Source organism: Ranitomeya variabilis, chromosome 1 (assembly GCF_051348905.1).
Source record: "Ranitomeya variabilis isolate aRanVar5 chromosome 1, aRanVar5.hap1, whole genome shotgun sequence".
NCBI lineage: Eukaryota > Metazoa > Chordata > Amphibia > Anura > Dendrobatidae > Ranitomeya > Ranitomeya variabilis.
This window is the reverse complement of record NC_135232.1, coordinates 262,667,291-262,687,808: the sequence shown is the minus strand read 5'-3', so window position 1 is coordinate 262,687,808 and position 20,518 is coordinate 262,667,291. Positions and strand designations below refer to the sequence as shown.

General features: G+C 45.1%; 1 protein-coding gene across 1 annotated transcript in view; it reads right to left on the bottom strand.

Moving 5' to 3' along the window:
• Positions 1-20,518, bottom strand: part of PPIL2 (peptidylprolyl isomerase like 2) — a 78,999-nt gene that overhangs the window by 11,573 nt on the left and 46,908 nt on the right. Inside the window, exons 6-8 of the mRNA XM_077293417.1 lie at positions 5,594-5,645; positions 2,108-2,199; positions 1,842-1,931 (exon numbers count right to left, since the gene is read on the bottom strand). Coding sequence (XP_077149532.1) covers positions 1,842-1,931; positions 2,108-2,199; positions 5,594-5,645 — 234 coding nt within the window. The remainder of the gene's footprint in view (positions 1-1,841; positions 1,932-2,107; positions 2,200-5,593; positions 5,646-20,518) is intronic.

Here is a 20,518-nt window from a genome sequence, read left to right as displayed (position 1 = left end):
AAGACGGTATCGACGCAGTAAAAAACGTTACAAGCAACTTTTTTTGCTGGCGACGGACTGACGTGACACGACGCAACCGTCGCACGACAGTTGCGACGTGTGGCACTGCGTCGCACATGTAAGTCTATGGCGAAAAAACGCATCCTGCAAGCACTTTTGCAGGTGTGTTTTTCTCCAAAACGACGCATTGCGACGGAGGACAAAAAACGCTAGTGTGCTTAGCCTAAGGCAAGCAGATCAGTGCAGGCCTACTAAACATTTACATGCTGCAATTATCGGAAGGAAACAATGACTTCCATATAGTTCCCATTGATGTCAGCACCACATTGCCAGTTTACATGAGGGGATGTGTTTTTGACTGACAAGCACCTTTATCCCTTCCTAAAACGTGCAGCCAACAAATTGGTTAATTATCGTTTGTCACTGGATCACTGGAGTTCCAGCCTAGAAACTCACTAGATGTCATGATCAGTTTATGAGTCTCGATTTTAATGCATCGTTGATCTTACAGAGCAATAAAATGTAATAATGCTTCGGTAAAATGAGAAATGCAATATGGAGGGGTTTTAATACAATCACCAAAGCTCTTTGTTGTGCTCCCACGTCATTTTACAGTTTGTAATCGACAACTAAGTAGGACTAAGAAATGAATATAATGCTTTATGTCACAAAGATCTGGTTAATTATATTTTTAATGCACAAAGATTTATGACTCCTTATACCGCTACCAAAATATTATGGAGGTTTTAAAAGGATATCATGAAAGTCAGTAATTCCAATGTGAAGTCAATTACTTCTGTCCAGCACAATGCAGGAAATGTAGGCTTTAGACAAACATGGCTGAAATTAATTGTTGTCACATGGGTGCAGGCGATGTATGGAGTCTGCACCATAGCTGTGTTATACAGCCATGATCTGCCTGTAACACCACCAAGCAGCAACCAGAGCTAGCTCCAATCACTGACTGGGGCATTTAAATCGCTGGGGTGCAAGTGTGCTTGTATGCATTTTTCCGTGGATCAATTGTGGGGTGTCAACGGGACACCATGGCGGCCGCGAGCTGCTGAAGGCCTCATGGCTTCCACACTAGTCCTCCTATAAAGCCAAGCGTCAAAGGATGCTGGGCGTCATAGGAGAACGTCTATTTAGCCACATACTGCCGCATTACAGTATATAGTATAAGCGACCAAATGATTGAAAGGTCCATAGGAGAACTAAAAAAAATAACGTACAAATAAAAAAATGCTTTAAAATATTGAAAAAATTAAACCCCCATTAACCAGTTCAAAAATAAAAAGAAATAAATGTATTTTGTATTGTCATGTTCACCTGCAGGAATTGCCTAACAAACAGGAAATCCCTGCATGTGTTATGGCTTTCTAACAGCCGCGGGAACTCAAACATTTTTCGAGCACGCCGAAATCACTCTGTTTGCACCAGAGTATGCTCAGATAACGCTTTCTCCAAGCATGAACGATCATCACTAAATAGCACGTCATGCAGGGGTTAATGAAGCCATATACATCATTGTATATGCATATGGCAGTGGTTTTAGGCAGATTGTCAATTAAAAAAATGCTACAGCGTATTCCATAGATGCCAAATAATGGACCATGATCTACCATGTAAACATTGTGTTGTGCATCTAGGGGCCAATATGAGGGATACAGCCGATAGTATGGAGCAGTACTGTCCACAATGCAATACACTTCCATAGAGCAGCCCTCATTTTTCCCTGAGAGCTCTGCGATTTACTTTATCATTCTTTTATCTTTTTTACTTGCAGCAAATACTTTTGTACAGCTCAAGGCCCCACAGAACTGGATGATGCAAGTTCCTACCTGTAGAGTTATAATGTCTTGGCGGGTGAAAGGTTCATCAGTTAGTAGGTCTTTGTAACTCTTCGGTTTAATATTTAATTGTTCAACAGCCTGGGTGGGGAAATTACAGAGTTAATTCTATGACAGGTCCATTAAAGCTAACTGTATGAAGCAGACCTTTACGAGCCCGTATACTAGATCTTCGTATTACTCTGTGCCAACAGGACAGTGTACATCTCAGCAGTTGGACATTAACGGCAATGTATAGTAAGACGGCTTTCACTTACTTCATATGAGAAGACATTTCCTGTCTGGCTAATAGCCACGATGTGGGAGTTATTGGTAAACACAGAGAACAGCACAGGGCAGTGATACTTCCCTAGAAAAGAAGAGCGTGCGCAGAATAAGGAAAAAGGAGACGTTACACAATATGTGACAGTTTACAAAACCGCTTTACGACAAATTGCACTGGTGTTAAAGGAGTTTACCGCAAAGTTGATTTTAATTGATGGAGCTTGGAATAATACTAATTACCACAATTAGATGTTTTTAAATAAAATGTCCCTGTGGTGAGATAATCTTATACATGTGCCCCTGCTGTGTACTGTGTAATGGCCGTGTCTGACCGTACAGGGACATGGTCTGATCACACCACAGCTCCTGGGCAGAGGGGGACGCAAAAGAGAGTATACAGACATTACAGCACGGCACACCACAGATAATTCTTTTTGAGAGAAAACATTTCACTGCCTGTTTAAAAACTCATCTTACCTCAAAGAAAGAATCAGGTGTGATCCCCTGTTGTCCTGACTGTATACTCTCTTGCTTCCCCCCCTGCCCAGGAGCTGTGGTGTGATCAGACCATGTTCCTGTACGGTCAGACACGGCCATTACACAGTACACAGCAGGGGAACATGTATAAGATTATCTCAGAGCAGGGACATTTTATTTAAACACGTCCAATTGCGGAATTATTATTCCAAGATCTATTGATTAAAATGAACCTTGTTTGTGGGAAAACCACTTTAAGGCCCCTGTATACATTATACTAAAGTTGTCAGCATCTGCTGATATCGGTCAACAGTCTAATGTGTATTGGGGTCTTCCTATTCTCCCCCAACATGTCAAGGAAGAGACAGATCTTTTTGTTGGCGTGACAATAAGTAGCTGCCAGAGGAGTCTGGCAGAGGCTCTCATAGAAAACACAAGGATACTTGGCTGAGCAGAGCGTTACTGCATATGGAAAGTTAGGAGAGCTCGCTCTTAGACAAACAATCATTTGTTAAAACTTGACTCTAGTTGGAAGTAATCTAGACCAGGCAATCCCTTTAATGATAACTTATGATGACAGTTACTACAATCCATTCCTATTCCCATAGTCTTCAAGCCTTCTCCTTTATTCGTTGCCAGTCCTTCAGATAGTCACATCACATCCATTTAAAAGGGTTGTCCATTCCAAATCGATTAGTCTGCAGTAACTCTGTATGTCTTTAGACTTCTGAATCTCTCCTGTGCACGCACTGTGTGGATTCGCACATTTCGGAGCTGGGACTGGAGCGTATGTATGCGTTATACATACTCCCGATCAGGGCCTATCTAGTGGGCGCTGCCTCGCTCCATACACTTTTATGGATTTAGGCCACGCCCCTTCTAGTGATGTGTCCACGCCCACTGGCCGGGAGCATGTATAACATATATATCATATATATATAAGTCACACAGAGTGACTGCACACTTATCGATTTGGACCGAAAAACTCCTTAAGTTTCACATGATCGTGGCAACCACAGCCTGGAAATTTTGTAGTATCCACAACATTACGTCAAGGCAGGCTGCCATGGTCAATGGGACATCTCAATGGATGCAAGTGACAATAAATGTATTTAAAATATTGTATTTTCCTACATCCAGTTCAATAAAATATTACCAAACATTAACATAGAACTCTCAAAGTCCATTTAAGTCTTAAATGGGTTCTATGAAAATAGATAAAAAGTAATTGTCACTATAAATAACAGATCACACTTGTTTTGTTTAGAGAACAATTCACTGCAGATCATTAAAATGGCTGCCATACTATAACATTGACAGAGACCTGTCCTACAATATAAAAGGACCGGTGTCTAGGCATGTCAGGTAGGAAGCTTCTCTCTCGCCCTTCATATGTAGTAACACATGCTCCTATTGAGTATTCTAATTTTTTACTGTGGAGCTACCAGGAGTGCTGAGGTAAGAAAAGGCCACACACTGCTGTCCACTCTTTATCTGATCTAATACTGGAGAAACCAGAGGTGCTGACGTAACAAGATGCTGCTCACACTGCTGTCCACCTTATGGATGATCTATTAAATGAAGATACCAGGGGGTCCTGAGGTAAGAAGAGGCTGCTCACACTGCTGTCCATTAGATCTATCTGATCTAATACTGGTGATACCAGAGGTGCCAAGGTAAGTAGAGGCTGCTCACACTGCTGTCCACCCTATCTTTCTGATCTAATATATGATATACTACGGTTGGGAAGGCAAGAATAGGCTCCTCACACTGTTGTCCACCCTGTCTATCTGATCTAACACTAGAGATATCATGAGTGCGGAGGCAAGAGGAGGCTGCTCACACTGGTAAAGACCCTGTATCTGATCTAATACTGAGGAATCCAGGGAAAAGAAGAGGCTGCTCACACTGCTGTCCATCCTTTCTTTCTGATCTAATGCTGGAGATACCAGGGGGTGCATAAGTAAGAAGTGGCTACTTACACTGTTGCCAACTCTGTCTTTCTGAATGTGTTGCCACAATTTTAATTCTATAGTAATTACCTCCCTAGACAAAACAAGTGTGAATTCCTATATATGGGCAGCACGTTGATACAGTGGTTAGCACTGCAGTCTTGCAGAACTAGGGTCCTCAGTTCAAATCCCAACAAGGACAACATCTACAAGGAGTTTGTATGTTCTCCCCATGTTTGTGTGGGTTTCCTTTAGGTACTCCGACATACTGATAGGGAATCTAGATTGTGAAATTAATGGTGCCATATAAGCGAGTAAAATAAAAAATAAAATTACAGATAGTTCTTACATTTTTTTCTAATGACATTTCCTTTAATCATTTCAATTTTCTATACTCCGAGAACCCCTTAATTTTCAGTGTTTTTACTGGTAGTTTACAGAATACGTTATTGTAAAAGCCTAAAATACACCACCGCAGGACTGACCTGAGCAGTGGTAGGGGAGGCTAGGCTATTAGATGGAAATGTAGGATGTCCCAGATAAATGATTGAAATATATTTATCATCACGTATGGTGACGCATTTAGTAGTGTTTATACTTCAGTCCGATTCTCAGAAAATCATCTCTAACCGTGACTGCCAAACCCTATTGTGCTGACCAGGTTTGCAAAAGTATGTTATAGCATACTGCTACTTGTACTGTATGTCATCCTATGTACGTTGATAAAAGAGATAGTGATATTTAGGAGTAGACTATCAACATTTCTACAAGAAGGTGTGGGAAGAACAGAATTTGTGCTGTGATATTAGTGACCCATGGACACGTTTCACTTATGCTAAGCACATGCAAATCATTTAGGGACAAGGAATACTGCCACCAAATTTAACTCCTACAAGTAAATATGGGAGTAGAAAAGAGAAAGTCTCAAGGAGTGTATATTAAAGTAGAACTATCAGCTTCTTATTTTATGTTCCAGCCATATATTATAAAGACACACGTACCACCATGCCAATGCATGCCCTGTCAACACATTAAAGACAACCAACTTACCATCTTGATTCTTTGCAAATTTCAACTTAATAAGAGATTTGGCTTCGAGTTTCTGCAGAAAATAATAGTAACGTGAGTTAATGTGGCCCATAAAAAATATAGCAAGGCAGGCATGTAATGGTCAATGGTCGATTATACTGAAATAAGTGACAGTACAAATTGTTGTAAATAATGCCATTCCTTACAATATAATAATGAATTTTTATTAGAACTCTGGTTTGTGCTGTCCTTTGGAATTCCTTTCAGAAATGGATGAGTTTATTAAAGAGAACCTGTCAGCAGACTTAGAAGTTCCTAGTTAGAGGTGATGGACAGGTATCTCGCTATGGGAGGGACCTGTCAATCACCTGCAGCGGTGCTGGGAAAGGTCGGGGAGTTGAATAAACCTGGCTGACATCCTGCAGCCAGGCTCTGACTCACGAGGCCAGTGGTTTGGACAGCATGACCCACCTGACCGGGTCCCCTTACCACTTGGGGGTGTGTCCGTACACAGTCTGCCGCTGTCCAATCACTGGTGACAGGGTGTGCAGACTGTATGGACACACCCCTTTTACAAAAGGAAGTCACACCCAATTGTCTATTTATTTATAAACAATCAGGGAGAACTACAGAGGAGTGAAGAGGAGGTGAGAAAATGTGCCTCAAAATACAAGTTGCTACTAAAACTAACATGTCAGTAAAGATGACAGATTTTTTCCTAAAGGAGAAATAACAGTCTGTAAAAAAAATTACGACATTAGATAACATTTCTTCTGCAATCCATCCTTACACCTCTCTAAAAAGCCTCTGAGGGCTTTGGAGACCCAACGGCAGGTAGTCATGGAAAAGGGCACCATGATGGATTGTGCTGCTTGTTTCCCTGGGGCATAAGTGGAATTCATTTATCTTGACCTATGAAAATAATATGCTATTTTTGCTTATACAGGGAAACCGGAGCTGACAGCCAAGGGCCAACAGATCATGCAGCTGCCACTTCTCTAATGCCTACCTAGAATCTGTTTGCTCTTGTATTACAACACCCACCCCTTTGACATTCTCTAGCGCCATCATCCAAAACCAACCATGTATCGCGGCCAATTCTGGCAAGAGAACGTGGAATAAGTGAACTAATATACACAATAACAATATTTATCTGGAGTTTTGCTTTATGGCTGCCCTTCTGGCAGGAGGCAGGTTAATTAATAGTGAAGTGGAGAGTCCATGACCTACTTTCTGAGAAGCCGGCACTAGGAGCCTGAAGGCTTGGTGACATACAATCCCCTGCAGGGTGTGGGTGCATGACAGGCTTCTTTAAAGTATACATAGACAATGTGAGAATACTCGACAGGCAGAATCTAGAAAGAGTCCAGCACCCTCTAGGGAACACCTGACATGTGACCCCATACAGTATGGGATATCTTGTGTACCGCCAATCGGCTAAGCAGACCTCTGCGCACCTGGCATCCAACATACTTTGACAGTCCTTAGTCCAGGAGGTTGTGACGTGGGCACGAATGAAGCATACAAAGGCTGACATGTGCAAGACATGCTTATGCACGCTCATAGAATGCCAGATATTCAAAGCATGCAGACGGCCAGGGTGGAACGGATCATTAATATCCAAGGAGCTGGTGAAAATAGAGTCTATAATTATGTGTGTATTAATATGCTGGTAATAGAATATGAACAGATCTCCTTCAGATGCCAGAACGTCGGTTGACTGAATAGGGGATAAAAGAATTAAGAATCCGGAAAAATAAAAATGGTTACATTATTTGTAGTCAGCCTGACATCTGTTCTTTGGCGGCTTTCGCTGCGACACCCCTCTAAACCTGTCGCTACACAGTAAATAAGGGAAATGTATTCTACTTTTGGTAACCACAGTTATGAGAAAAAAAAATAAATCTGTAATATAACTTGAAACATGCCATGAATTAAGTCTGTCTCGTCTTCGGAGTATGGCCGTAAAAAACATTGCTGGTGATCACACACAATCATTAACCTACTGATCCAGTTACAAGTCTCTGCAACTTTAAGTCTAGCAAAAACAATAATCCCTTCTGAACATAATTGCTGGAGTGTGTGATGAGTCACTTTTCAGCACCATTATGATCTGTCACTGAATTAACTTGTTGAGTGCTGTAAGTAGTGCACTACACGTAGATTCCCAGCAAGCTACTACCATCTAGTGGTGAAATTGGGACCTGCATAGAAGGGTATTGGGACATTTAGATAATTCTTTGTGCTCAGTTGAACCCATTTGGTATTATATTACAAGAATAGTTCCCATAGATTGCATGATTCATAGGCTACAAATGATACTCCCACATATCAGCAGTCCAGAACAGGATCAGCACTGACCCACAGTCCTGGAATGTGACTGCCAGATCTGTCACAGGTGGCGTCTAATGCCAACGTATCCTGTATTCAGTACTTTGGCAGAAGAGGGTGCCCTTACTGCATGCATGGCACTACAATATGACACATACTTGTCCCTCATTTACAAAGGTCAGGACGTAAGATATAGTGCTTATACCGAGTTACCTATATAACAATGCCCCATATATTAGCCAGTAACTGGATCAGATCAATGATTATACTTTGTCTTCAGCAATGTTGTTTACAACTAGATTTGGTGCGAACCAGTTCACAGGACCCGGGTCCATCGGCTGCGGTCACAGGACCCGGGTCCATCGGCTGCGGTCACAGGACCCGGGTCCATCGGCTGCGGTCACAGGACCCGGGTCCATCGGCTGCTTCGGTAGTGGTCACTGGACGGGAGCCCTGAGAATTGCCTTCTATTTCCCGGCATCTGCAGCTCTTCCCTTGAATATCAGGCCTGGTGCGATGTCATCCTTGTGGCGTGACACACGTCAACGTACGACAGCAGATCTCGGGAGGCAGGATGAGTTCCTCAGGGTGTCCAGTGACCATCTATTTATATAAATGACTTGTAATGTTTTAATTTCCTGTTCTGTCCAGATGTCACCGTATCCCAGAATTCCAAGCGGAGGAAGCTCACTGACCGTCATATTGGGACTCCCAAGTGATGGGTGTCTCAATATGGAAACTGTTGGTACCAACCTATTGCGCAGTACCACCAGCGGAACACCGTTGCACCACACACACACTATATACGCCATACGCACCACACACACACACACACACGGTACCACCAGCGGAACACCGTCGCGAACACGCCGCCAGTATCAGGCAAATGTTTCACTGAATGCCATCATCTTTGTACAGGAGGAGGGCATGCACAGTTTTAATGTGACCGCCGCTATCTGTCTGCACAAAGATGGTGGTGGTCTGATTTAATGCGCCTGCGCAAATTACGCGCAGGTGCAGTTAATCATTCGGCTGATCCTGGCGGCAGATGCGCGACGTGTCTACAGGCAGGGGAAGCCGGTCACATTAAGGGTATGTTTCCACGGTCAGGAAACGCTGCTTGTTTGACGCTGCACAGAGCTGCAGCGTCAAACAAGCAGCGTCCAGATGTTCCAGCATAGTGGAGGGGATTTTATGAAATCCCGTCTCCACTATGCGTGGAAACCCGCACGCGGCGGCCCTGCGACTACGGACATGCTGCGCGTCTTTTCAGATCGCAGCATGTCCGTACACCTTGCGGGGACGCAGCGTCCCCGCAAGGCACATCACAGGGCCCTATGGGACAGAGCGATCATCCCGGACGTGAAGAGTTAACACATCCGGCATGATCGCGTCCCAGAAAGGGGGCCATCCTGACCGTGGAAACATACCCTAAAGGGGTTTTTCCACGAACGAAAGTTAAATTTAAAAAACTGACTGTCTGACAGTGTATAGAGCATACCACATCTCCTGGGTAGGGGAGGAAGCAAAAGACAATATTGACACTACAGGAGGGGATCACAGAGGATTCAATTTGTGAAGTAAAATATTTCACTGACTTTTTTAAAAAAAATTTTTTTTACCTCACAAAATGTATCCTTTGTGATCTCCTGCTGTAATGTCAGTATTGTCTTTTGCTTCCTCCCCTGCCAAGGAGCTGTGGTATGTTTGGTACATGGCCAGACAGACAATTTTTAAAATGAACTTTTGTTTGTGGGAAAACCCCTTTAAAAAGCAAATATCAACGCAAACATGGCTCCTCCTAAAAAGTACGCCAATGACAATGAAAGGAAAGCGGCAAAGGCACAACGTCGAAGACAACAAAGGGCAAATGAGACTCTTGAAGAGCAACAGCATTGCTGGGGCAAAAATAATGCATATAAGCATAGGTGTCAAGCACATGAGTCCCCTGATGTAAAAGTCATTAGATTATCACAGGATGCCATTAGGTAACAACAGCGCTGCATGCCTGCCCATCGTGACCTTACCGCCCTCCCGATTTGATAGCATCGGGCCTCCATCTAGTATTATCAATAAAGCCGATGGACTGGGCCCTGGCATATCGATTTGCAACACCTCTATCTGCAACTAAATGAACGAATGCTGTAGCTAGCGGAGCCCATTTCAGGTCACGTTTTACGTTATATTGCGTATCATTCTCACGCTTCACGTTCGGTACCCAAAACAAAGTAAACTTTCCACTGTATTCTTTTGAGATGTATTAAAATTAAGAGTGGCCTGTGGAAGTTATAGCCAGACTATACTCCTTTCATCAAACAAAGGGGGGGTATGTCTTAGCACCAATTCACGAGGACACTGGTATGGTCCTAGTGGACACAAGCACATTTGTAAATGGCACCGATAAAATTGTAGAAAGGTATATTCAAGGCATACAGAGTATTGTGAACTAATTAAAAGAATAAAACACATTGGCAGGTTCCCTTTAATAGGAACCTATAATGTTTACTATGAACGGATGCAAACCTGACCTCATCAACTGATGAACACACGATGTTAACAGCTGGAAGAATGATAATGTAACAAGCCGAGCTCCTGTGTGTCCATCACATGAATATGGCAGACTTCTATCCTATGGAAGTAGCCAATGATGGTTGCTAGTGAATGACTGAAAGTATCTTGGAATTCAGGAATAGAAAGGAAGAAAAAATAAACTTTCTAAAAATTGTGAATCCCTTGTAGGCTTCCTTAAAGGGGATGTCTAAAGCCAAGTGAATTTCTACTACAAGTCTTACTATTTAATTTAACCACTTTTCTAACACACTTCAATTCAAAGTTCCCTACAGTTTCCTCTCTACTCTAACTTTCTATGTTTGTTTTTTTTCTTACTTCCAGTGACTATTCGTTTGAGTCTCTGAGGATGTATTTGAGAATAGTCATCAGGAGGCTGAGGCTAATGTCACGCCTAATGCTTCCGTTCCCTCCCTGAAAAAGCGTAATCGGGGGTGGCACTGCAGTCACTTATGAAAGTTTCTGTTACGGCTGTCCCCTGATGACGTCCGGTTTCAGTAGCAATGAAGTAAAAATGACTGCAGGTTCTTTCACGCTGCCACCATTCTTCTGTGCACACAGCTTCTGTCCCCGCAGCCTTGCTCACTGAAACAAGATGTCATCAGGTGGTGGTGCTAGAAGCAAGGTGAGTGACAACAGTGCTACCCTACAGCTTCTGTCACAGCAGCCTTGTTCACTGAAACAAGATGTCATCGGGTGGTGGTGATAGAAGCAGGGTCAGTGACACTAGTGCTACCCTACAGCTTCTGTCACCGCAGCCTTGTTCACTGAAACAATTATCTGGGGGTGATGATAGAAGCACGGTCAGTGACACTAGTGCTGCCCTCCAATGACAATTCGTTTTATGGTGATTATAGAAGTTATGTGGACTGAAGAAGTGGAGGGGTGCGAGAGAAGCTGCGGTCACTTCTTTACTGCTACTGAGACTGGACGTCATCAGGGGACGGAGGTGACAGAAGCTATGGTAAATGCAGGGCCGCCGCTAGGGGCAGGCAGACCAGGCAGTCGCCTAGGGACCACAGTCATCCGCTAATAGCGGCATGCCACGCGGCCGCTATGGGACCCCAGAGTAAGAGGGGCCCGGAGCCGCCTCCCATCGCGCATTCAACTTCTCGGCATCTATGGTGATACAGATGAAAGCAGTGGTGGAAGAAATAGCGCTCCCTCTCTCATCACTCCCCCTCTGCCTCAGCGTGTGCCTGTGCCAGCAGTGTAGCTGATGAGACGCTGAGATGCTCTGCAGAAGCCAGAGCAGCGAGGGAACGAGGAGAAGCAAGTAGTGTGTGTGTGTGTGTGTGTGTGTGTGTGTGTGTGTGTGTGTGTGTGTGTGTGTGTGTGTGTCTGCTGCACGATACTGTGTGTATAATCACCGATCGTTACCCTAGAGAGTGACTACCATGAAGAGATCCAGAGTAACAGTAATTAAAGCTTTTCCGGGCGCCCCCGGAAGAAGCTCGGTGCGAAACACGCGTTGGGGTGAGGTGGAGAGTGGTGCAGCCTGCAGGTATATATCACTGGGATTGCTTAATTTGATCTGTGCACATTGATATTGTCTATATATTGATATTTATATATTGTTGGTATGCTTAGGCAACTTATATGTAATCTATGTGCACGGAATTGTATACATTATGAGGACATCACTACCTTGCAATTGATATAATGTAATGATACACTGCACCTACCCTCCACCTTATGTTAGGGTGCTTGGGCATTTTTATGCGTTTTATAAATTTCTCCAATAAAAGCTTTAATTACTGTTACTCTGGATCTCTTCATGGTAGTCACTCTCTAGGGCAGTGATGGGCAACCTTTTGAGCTCGGTGTGTCAAAATTCGCCAAAAAACCGAGCATAACTTGGGTGGTGTGTCACCTTGATAAAAAAACAATTTTGCGACATGTATAGTTTAAATAACAAATATGTATAATTAGAATTAACTTACCTGCTTAGTGACTTCTTTGTTCATCTGTCAGTTGGTTTCTTTTGTTGGTCTTGCTATTATTTAACTTGTGTGGGGTGCCGTGAACTAAGATAAGTGAGGGGGAGGGGGAATTCTTCCAGTGATGGCGAACCTGTGGCACTCCAGCTGTTGCAAAACTACAATTCCCATCATGTCTTTACAGCCAAAGCCTTTGCTTTGAATGGCCAGCCATGATGGGAATTGTAGTTTTGCAACAGCTGGACTGCCACAGGTTCGCCATCACTGATGCCTCCCTCTCACTTATCTCAGTAATGGCCAATGACACCCCACAGTTCACTGGATGATGGTTGCTGTAGTAGTCACAGGGCCTGAGTCCAGACAGCTATCACAGGGCCTGAGTCCAGACAGCAATCACAGGGCCTGAGTCCAGACAGCTATCACAGGGCCTGAGTCCAGACAGCTATCACAGGGCCTGAGTCCAGACAGCAATCACAGGGCCTGAGTCCAGACAGCAATCACAGGGCCTGAGTCCAGACAGCAATCACAGGGCCTGAGTCCAGACAGCAATCACAGGGCCTGAGTCCAGACAGCAATCACAGGGCCTGAGTCCAGACAGCTATCACAGGGCCTGAGTCCAGACAGCTATCACAGGGCCTGAGTCCAGACAGCTATCACAGGGCCTGAGTCCAGACAGCTATCACAGGGCCTGAGTCCAGACAGCAATCACAGGGCCTGAGTCCAGACAGCAATCTCCTCAGGCCTCAGAAGTGCAGCCTGGGACTTCTGGTCGGCGCAGCAGGGAGCAGCGCAATGTCGCCCAAACAACACAGATCCGACGCAGAGGCCTGGGACTTCCGGGAGCTGCGCCTAGCCTACCGGAAGTCCCAGGCCTAGACGCTCTGCACCGGAGCTCTGTTGTTTGGACCCACAGACCTCCTGCATGGCATCCGATCCGATAAAAAATCGGATCGGATGCCATTGTTTAGTATTCCGATACCGCAAGTATCGGGTATCGGCCGATATTTGCTGTATCGGAATTCCGATACCGAGATCCGATACTTTTGTGGTATCGGGTATCGGTATCGAAACAACATTAATGTGTGTAAAATAAAGAATTAAAATAAAAAATATTGCTATACTCACCTGTCCGACGCAGCCTGGACGTCCGCGAGGGAACCGGCAGCGTTGTTTGCTTAAAAATCGCGGTTTTCCTTCCTTACTTGAAGTCCCGGCTTGTGATTGGTTGCGTGCCGCCCATGTGACCGAGACGCGACCAATCACAGCAAGCCGTGACGTAATTTTAGGTCCTTCAGGATTTTAAAATTACGTTCCGGCGTTGTGATTGGTTGCGTGCGGTCACATGGGCGACGCAACCAATCACAACGCCGGAACGTAATTTTAAAATCCTGAAGGACCTAAAATTACGTCACGGCTTGCTGTGATTGGTCGCGTCTCGGTCACATGGGCGGCACGCAACCAATCACAAGCCGGGACTTCAAGTAAGGAAGGAAAACCGCGATTTTTAAGCAAACAACGCTGCCGGTTCCCTCGCGGACGTCCAGGCTGCGTCGGACAGGTGAGTATAGCAATATTTTTTATTTTAATTCTTTATTTTACATATTAATATGGTTCCCAGGGCCTGAAGGAGAGTTTCCTCTCCTTCAGACCCTGGGAAAGAAGCAATTTCTATGGGGCCGCGGCCGGCGTGTCACTGAAAATGACTACGCGTGTCAGCACTGACACGCGTGTCATAGGTTCGCCATCACTGCTCTAGGGTAACTATCGGTGATTATATTATATTGAGAAGTGCCAGTCACATCATTTTGGGACATTGGTGATTGAATCTACGATACTGTGTGTGTCTGCTGCACTATACACTGTGTTGTGTATGTGTCTGCTTCACTATACTGTGTGTGGGGGCTGAATTATACTGTGCGTGTGGGGGCTGCACTATACTGTGTATGGGGGACTGCACTATAGTGTGTGTGTGTGTAGGGGGCTGCACTATACTGTATGAGTGTTTGTGGGGGGGTTGAATTATACTGTGTGGGGGGCTGCATTATACTGTGTGCAGGGGCTGCACTATGCTCTATGAGACTACATTATACTCTATGAGGGGGGCTGCATTATACACTTATCAAGGCCATGGGGATTGCATTTTACTATATGGGACCTGCATTATACTGTGCCGAGGACTATCTGTACCAATCATTCTTCCTCAGCCGGAGTAAGGGTAGGTGCACACGGTCAGTAAACAATGCGGGTTGAATGCTGCGTACTTGTGCAGACGTTAAGGCCTAGTGGATGGGATTTCAAGAAATCCCATGCCCACTGCACAGACGCCCGCAGCTCACACACGGAGACGGACATGCGGCGGATCTCTCCAGACCGCATAAATCTCACCAATACAATGTATTGGATGTGGTGAATCCGCACGGTTCAATGAACACATGTGGAATCACCTGCGTTCAATAGCCGGCAGCACTTTGGACATAGCGGACATGTGCTGCGTCCAAAGCGCTGCCAATTACTGACTGTCTGCACATACACTAAAGAGGCCGAGAAACAAGCTTCTAACCACTTCAGTACTGTCGATCGCACTCGTTTACCGGCCTGAACTTAGCGCATGTAAATACAACAGAAATGTTTCTGTGTGATGGTACAATATGTGAGCATTTGGGGCCCCACTTTAAACTTTTGCCCAGAGCCCCACTTTGTCTAAAACCGGTCCTTGGTAAGTGACCGCAGTGCCCACCCCTTCCCCTTGACGATTCTTTGTTTCAGGAGGAAAAGAAAGCAGTGGAGGTGACAGTATCCCCAGCTCCCCTTTCCCCTCGATGATTCATTTGAGAATCCATAGTACATACTGGGAGACTCAAATATTCATTGGAAATAAGAAAACAAACAAGATAGAAAGTTAAGAGTAGAGTAGGAACACTAGGGAAATGTAAATTAAAGGACATTAGAAAAGTTATTAGAGTAAATAGTTTAACATAGTATGAAATTCATTTAGACAACCCCTTTAATGAACTGGTGCTGCAGTGCTTTACAGACGGAGCTATGGCTCATGTTGAGCCAAAGCAGGGGAGCATGGCTTCTGGGAGAGAATGGGAGCTCTCAGGAAGAATAAAGACAGGGCACATATGAGAAGGGTCTATGGACCATGTGCATGTTATCGGAATGGCTGAGGATACTGGTAGCATGGGTGCTGTGGTCTACTGACAGCTTTGCACGCCCTGCAGGGAAGCGCTCATTGGTTACAATACTGGAGACTGGCACCTGCTTTAACTAGTCATCACCCAGAGCTGATCTATAGCAGTAGCATCTTCCACCCACACATTCTTCATCCCACTAGGGTCACTTTGGCTAAGAAATGAGTCTCCTTATACATAAAACAGGGAAGCTGCATGCTGCAACATGCTTCTGCTGCACACAAAACAATATACTTCCTCATTTTTCCTTATCTCCATTGCCCACCCGTTCCTCTGCATAAAATCTTCTCTTGTGACCCTGCTCGTTCCAATCCAATGGCAGTGGAAAAAACAATAATTTAAAGCCATTTAAGAGATTCAGCCATTAGGGGGAGCTTCTTTCATTGAGTTAATCACTTATTTCTAAACAGTAGGAGACTATGGGGTTAAAAGGGGTGTTCTCATCTCCAATATTGAATCCCAATATGTAGTAGGTGTAATAATAATATTAGTAAATACCTCCAATTAGAAATAGTGGAATATAGAATATTAGAATATAGTTCTTCTGATTCGCTGTTACTTACCCCATTATCCAGCTTTGGTATACGTGGGTACAACACTCATGGTGAGAGTTACAGTGGCTTGCGAAAGTATTCACCCCCCTTGACATTTTCTGTGTATTGCTACCTCACAACCTGGAATTTCAGAGTTTGTTTTTTTTGAGGGTTTGCATCAGTTCATGTAAAGAACATGCCTACAACTGTGAACACTTAGTCTTTTTATTGTGAAGTAATCAACAAACAGGAAAAAATAACTGAAAACTTCAGTGTGGATAACTATTCACCCCCCCCCCTAAAGTCAGTACTTTGTAGAGCCTCCTTTTGCAGCAATTACAGCTGCAAGTTACTTTGGATAAGTCTCTAAACTTTCCACATCATGCCACTGGAATTTTTGCCCATTCCTCAAGGCAAAAACTGATCCAGCTCATTAAAGTTAGATGGCTTCCTCTGATTTACAACTATCTTCAAATCTGCACTTTGACTAGGCCACTCCAAAACATTTACACCTTTCCCCTTAAATCAGTCGAGTGTTTTAGCACTATGTTTTGGGTCATTGTCTTGCTGGAAGATGAAACTCTATCCCAGTCTCTAATCACTGACAAACAGGTTTTGCTCAAGAATACCCCTGTATTTCGGTACCATTTTCCCTGTGTCTGCTGACGAAAAACATCCCAGCAGAATGATGCTGCTACCACTATGTTTCACTGTGGTGATGGTGTTATTAAGGTGATGAGCTGTGTTGGTTTGGCACCAGGCATAGCGCTTACCTTGGTGGCCAAATTATTCAATTTTGGTCTCATCTGACCACAGCACCTCCCCTCCATTCATTTGGGGAGTCTCCCACATGTCTTTTGGCAAATTCAAAACAAGCCTTACAATTTTTGTGTGTAAGTAAAGGCTTTTTTTCTGCCAACTTCCACAAAGGCCACCTCTATGGAGTGTACAGCTTATTGTGGTCATACAGACAGATGCTGTAGTCTCTACTTGGGAACTCTGTAGCTCCATCATGGTTATCTTCAGTCTGTGCTGCCTCTCTGATTAATGCCCTCCTTGCCAGGACTGGGCGTTTTGGTGGGTATCCCCTTTTGGCAGGTTTGTTGTGGTAAGGCTGGTTTCACATTTGCATTTGTTGCCGCAGCGTTTGTACCGCATATAAACGCATGCGTCGTGTATTCCTATATTTAACATTAAAAACGCATGCGTTTTTTTTGTTCGCGTTTTGCCGCGTTTGACGACGCATGCGTCGTCTCGTCGTTTGCGGCTTGGCGCGGAAATGCAACATGTAGTAATTTCTAGAGGCGTCTATTTGCCGCCAGGAAACGCATGCGGTCGATTGCGACAAAAAAACCCGCATTGCTGTCTATGTAAACGCATGCGTTTTTAAGCACATGCGTTTGGTTGCGTTTTTGAACGCATGCGTTTCAATTGAGAAAAACATGTCTAGACACTGATAAGCCACCCCCCACCATCAAGGTGATAAAAGGGAGGGTGTGGACAGTTGCAGGTCACTTCTCACCAGACCCTGAAGCAGACGGGACACAGACAGGCTACATCTTGGAGGAAAACAAGACCCTGAACAATGTGAGTATATCCTAGCCAATGCCTTCATTTTCTATTTTCTGTCTCTACATGTCCTAATTTCTGCCATTTCTTTCTTTCTACATACATCAGAATGTCTTCTTCGGATTCTTCATCTGGTGAGGAGTTTCGGCCAGGACAGTCGGTAGTGGAGCATGTCAGTGAGGTGAGTACTTGCCTCGTCAGATTGGTAAGTATTCACTGTCACATCGACACATGTGACAATTTTTTTTTCTTCTTTTTTTTTTAGAGCTCTTTTACTGCGGCAGAGACAGGGCAGGAGCAGCGGAGTCAAGGTCCGGTGGCAAGACGGCAGCGGGTACGTATACAAGGCTGACTGTCCTCAGTGTAATATTCTTGAATCTTCCTTTCTTTCCACTCGTATTTCTTTACTTTTTTCTTCTGGAATCCTTTTGTATGTTGACTTTCCTATTCATGCCATTTCTCAGCATCTTTTTTCTTTCTTTTCCTTATGCTAATTGAGCAAACTTTAATGACTTTCTTTAATTTTTAGGTTTCACAACGGGAGGATGACCTAATCGAGAATGACCTCCTTATCACCCTGGTCCAGGAGAAAGTCCCGTTGTGGGACACCCGGGATCCACTGCACTCGAACAACATCACGATCCGGCGGTTATGGAATGAGGTGGCCCAAGCGATGTGGGATGGCTGGGACAACGCCCCGACACGGGTCCGAGCTGCATTTGGTAAGTATTGCACTGCAGTGTGAAGCAGCAGAGACCTTGGCCGTACTCACTCGACTGTGTGTGATGAAAGAAACTCTCAGGAGTTTCTCTCATCACACACAGTTGTGTGAGCACGGCCAAAAGTTTTTTTTCTGACCACAATTTTTTTTTAAACAGTATCCAAAGTCAAAACACGTTGGCGTTCGATGAAGGACCGCTTCAACAAGGACCTGCGTCAAGAGAGCCGTGTTCCCAGTGGTTCAGGAGCAAGGATCAGACGCTACAAATACAATCGAGTACTGTCATTTTTAAGACCGGTCCTTGCCCAGAGAACGTAAGTATTTATTCACGTGCATTAGGTTGTATTGTATTGCCATAATCTGTATTTTTACATTCCACAGGATTTTGCGTCTGGTAAATTTTTGATAGTAATTTTCTTTTTCCTTTTTTCACAGCACATACAGCACTACTGTTGGCCCAGGTTCTGGAGCGGTCCTTCATCTGCCACGGACCCGTCCCAGCCATCAAGCAGCGCAGCAGCAAGTGGGCCTTCCACACTAACTGGAGACCAGGGAGCTGGTCCATCAGGTCTTCCACTTTCGCAGTCCTCTTCCACTGCCCCCTTTTTTTTGGGCTCCTCCTGGCAGCGGCAGAGGGCTTCGGACAGGTCACTCATGCCCGAGTTTTTGCACTTGAGCTCGGTTTTACACGACGCAATCAAGGCTTTGGGTGACCGAATGGATGTTTCACATAACCTCTTGAATGCACGTATCCAGGAGGTCAGCAAAAGCCTTGATCAAGTGAAAGCCGACCTCCAGAGGCCAGCACATCATTTTTTTAATCAAATTGAGCAGGGCATGTCGGAACACCTTACTCCTAATCTCCAGCTGAGTGTCATGCAGGCCTGCAATGCTGCTTACGTGCAGGCTATGCAGCAGAGTCGGTATTTCCAGCAGACAGTGGGGGCATATCCACCTGTGCCTTCACTGTCACGATTGTCCTCAATGCCGACCTCTGCTGCATCCCACTGCACGGCCACCTCAATTCCTTCCACAGCCGGACACCACTACAGCACCACCACCATGCCGAGTGCAGTTGAACATCCCACCGCCACCACCATGACATCCGCTGCTCCTGCTTGGACCTCCTCCACTGACACCACGATGCAGCAGGACCCTGGCATGGCCTTCCGTACCGCCACCTCCACGATGCAGCAGGACCCTGGCATGGCCTTCCGTACCGCCACCTCCACGATGCAGCAGGACCCTGGCATGGCCTTCCGTACCGCCACCTCCACGATGCAGCAGGACCCTGGCATGGCCTTCCGCTCTACAAGCGCTATGGACTCTGGCATGGCTGCACGCTCTACGAGCGCTATGGACTGGCATGGCTGCACGCTCTACGAGCGCTATGGACTCAGGTATGGCTGCACGCTCTATGAGCGCTATGGACTCTGGCATGGCTGCACGCTCTACGAGCACTATGGACTCTGACAGTGCAGCCGGACCCTGACAGGTCACCCGCCACCACGCCACGCCATATGAGCCCACCAAGACCTCCCCCAACCAGGCAAACCAAAAAAAAACAGAGGACTCTTAGCATTCCTCCCCCTTCACCTCCCAATGTGTCTGTAATGTCAGGTTTGTCTCACCCTTCCAGTGAGTCTCAAGCCTCTCATGTGTCAAGCCCCATCCCCGAACTTCCAGACCCTTCTAGTTTCATTGCCCCTTCTCCTGCCACCTCTGCCTCGTCCACGGTTAGCCAGGCCTCAGTTCTTCACACCCCCCCGTTTACATCACTCAACCCCAAGCCGGCGCAGTAAAAAATAATTTTTTGAGTTGTTAACAAAATAAAAAAGTTTGATTTGCCACAATTATGTTTGGTTTATTGTGTCTTCTGTCGCCGGCAACACACACCGTGCGCCAAGAAACTTTGCCACACACTTACTTTTTGGGCCACATCATATCTCAACTAGTTAAAAATAAAAAGACTGCAGCTTTCTGTGTCTTTAGTATACAGATATGAGGTGGCCCAAAAAATATTACATGTATCTCCATAATCTCTTTTTGTATGTGCCTAGTGTGGCAGTCTGAAGAGAAAATGGTGGAAA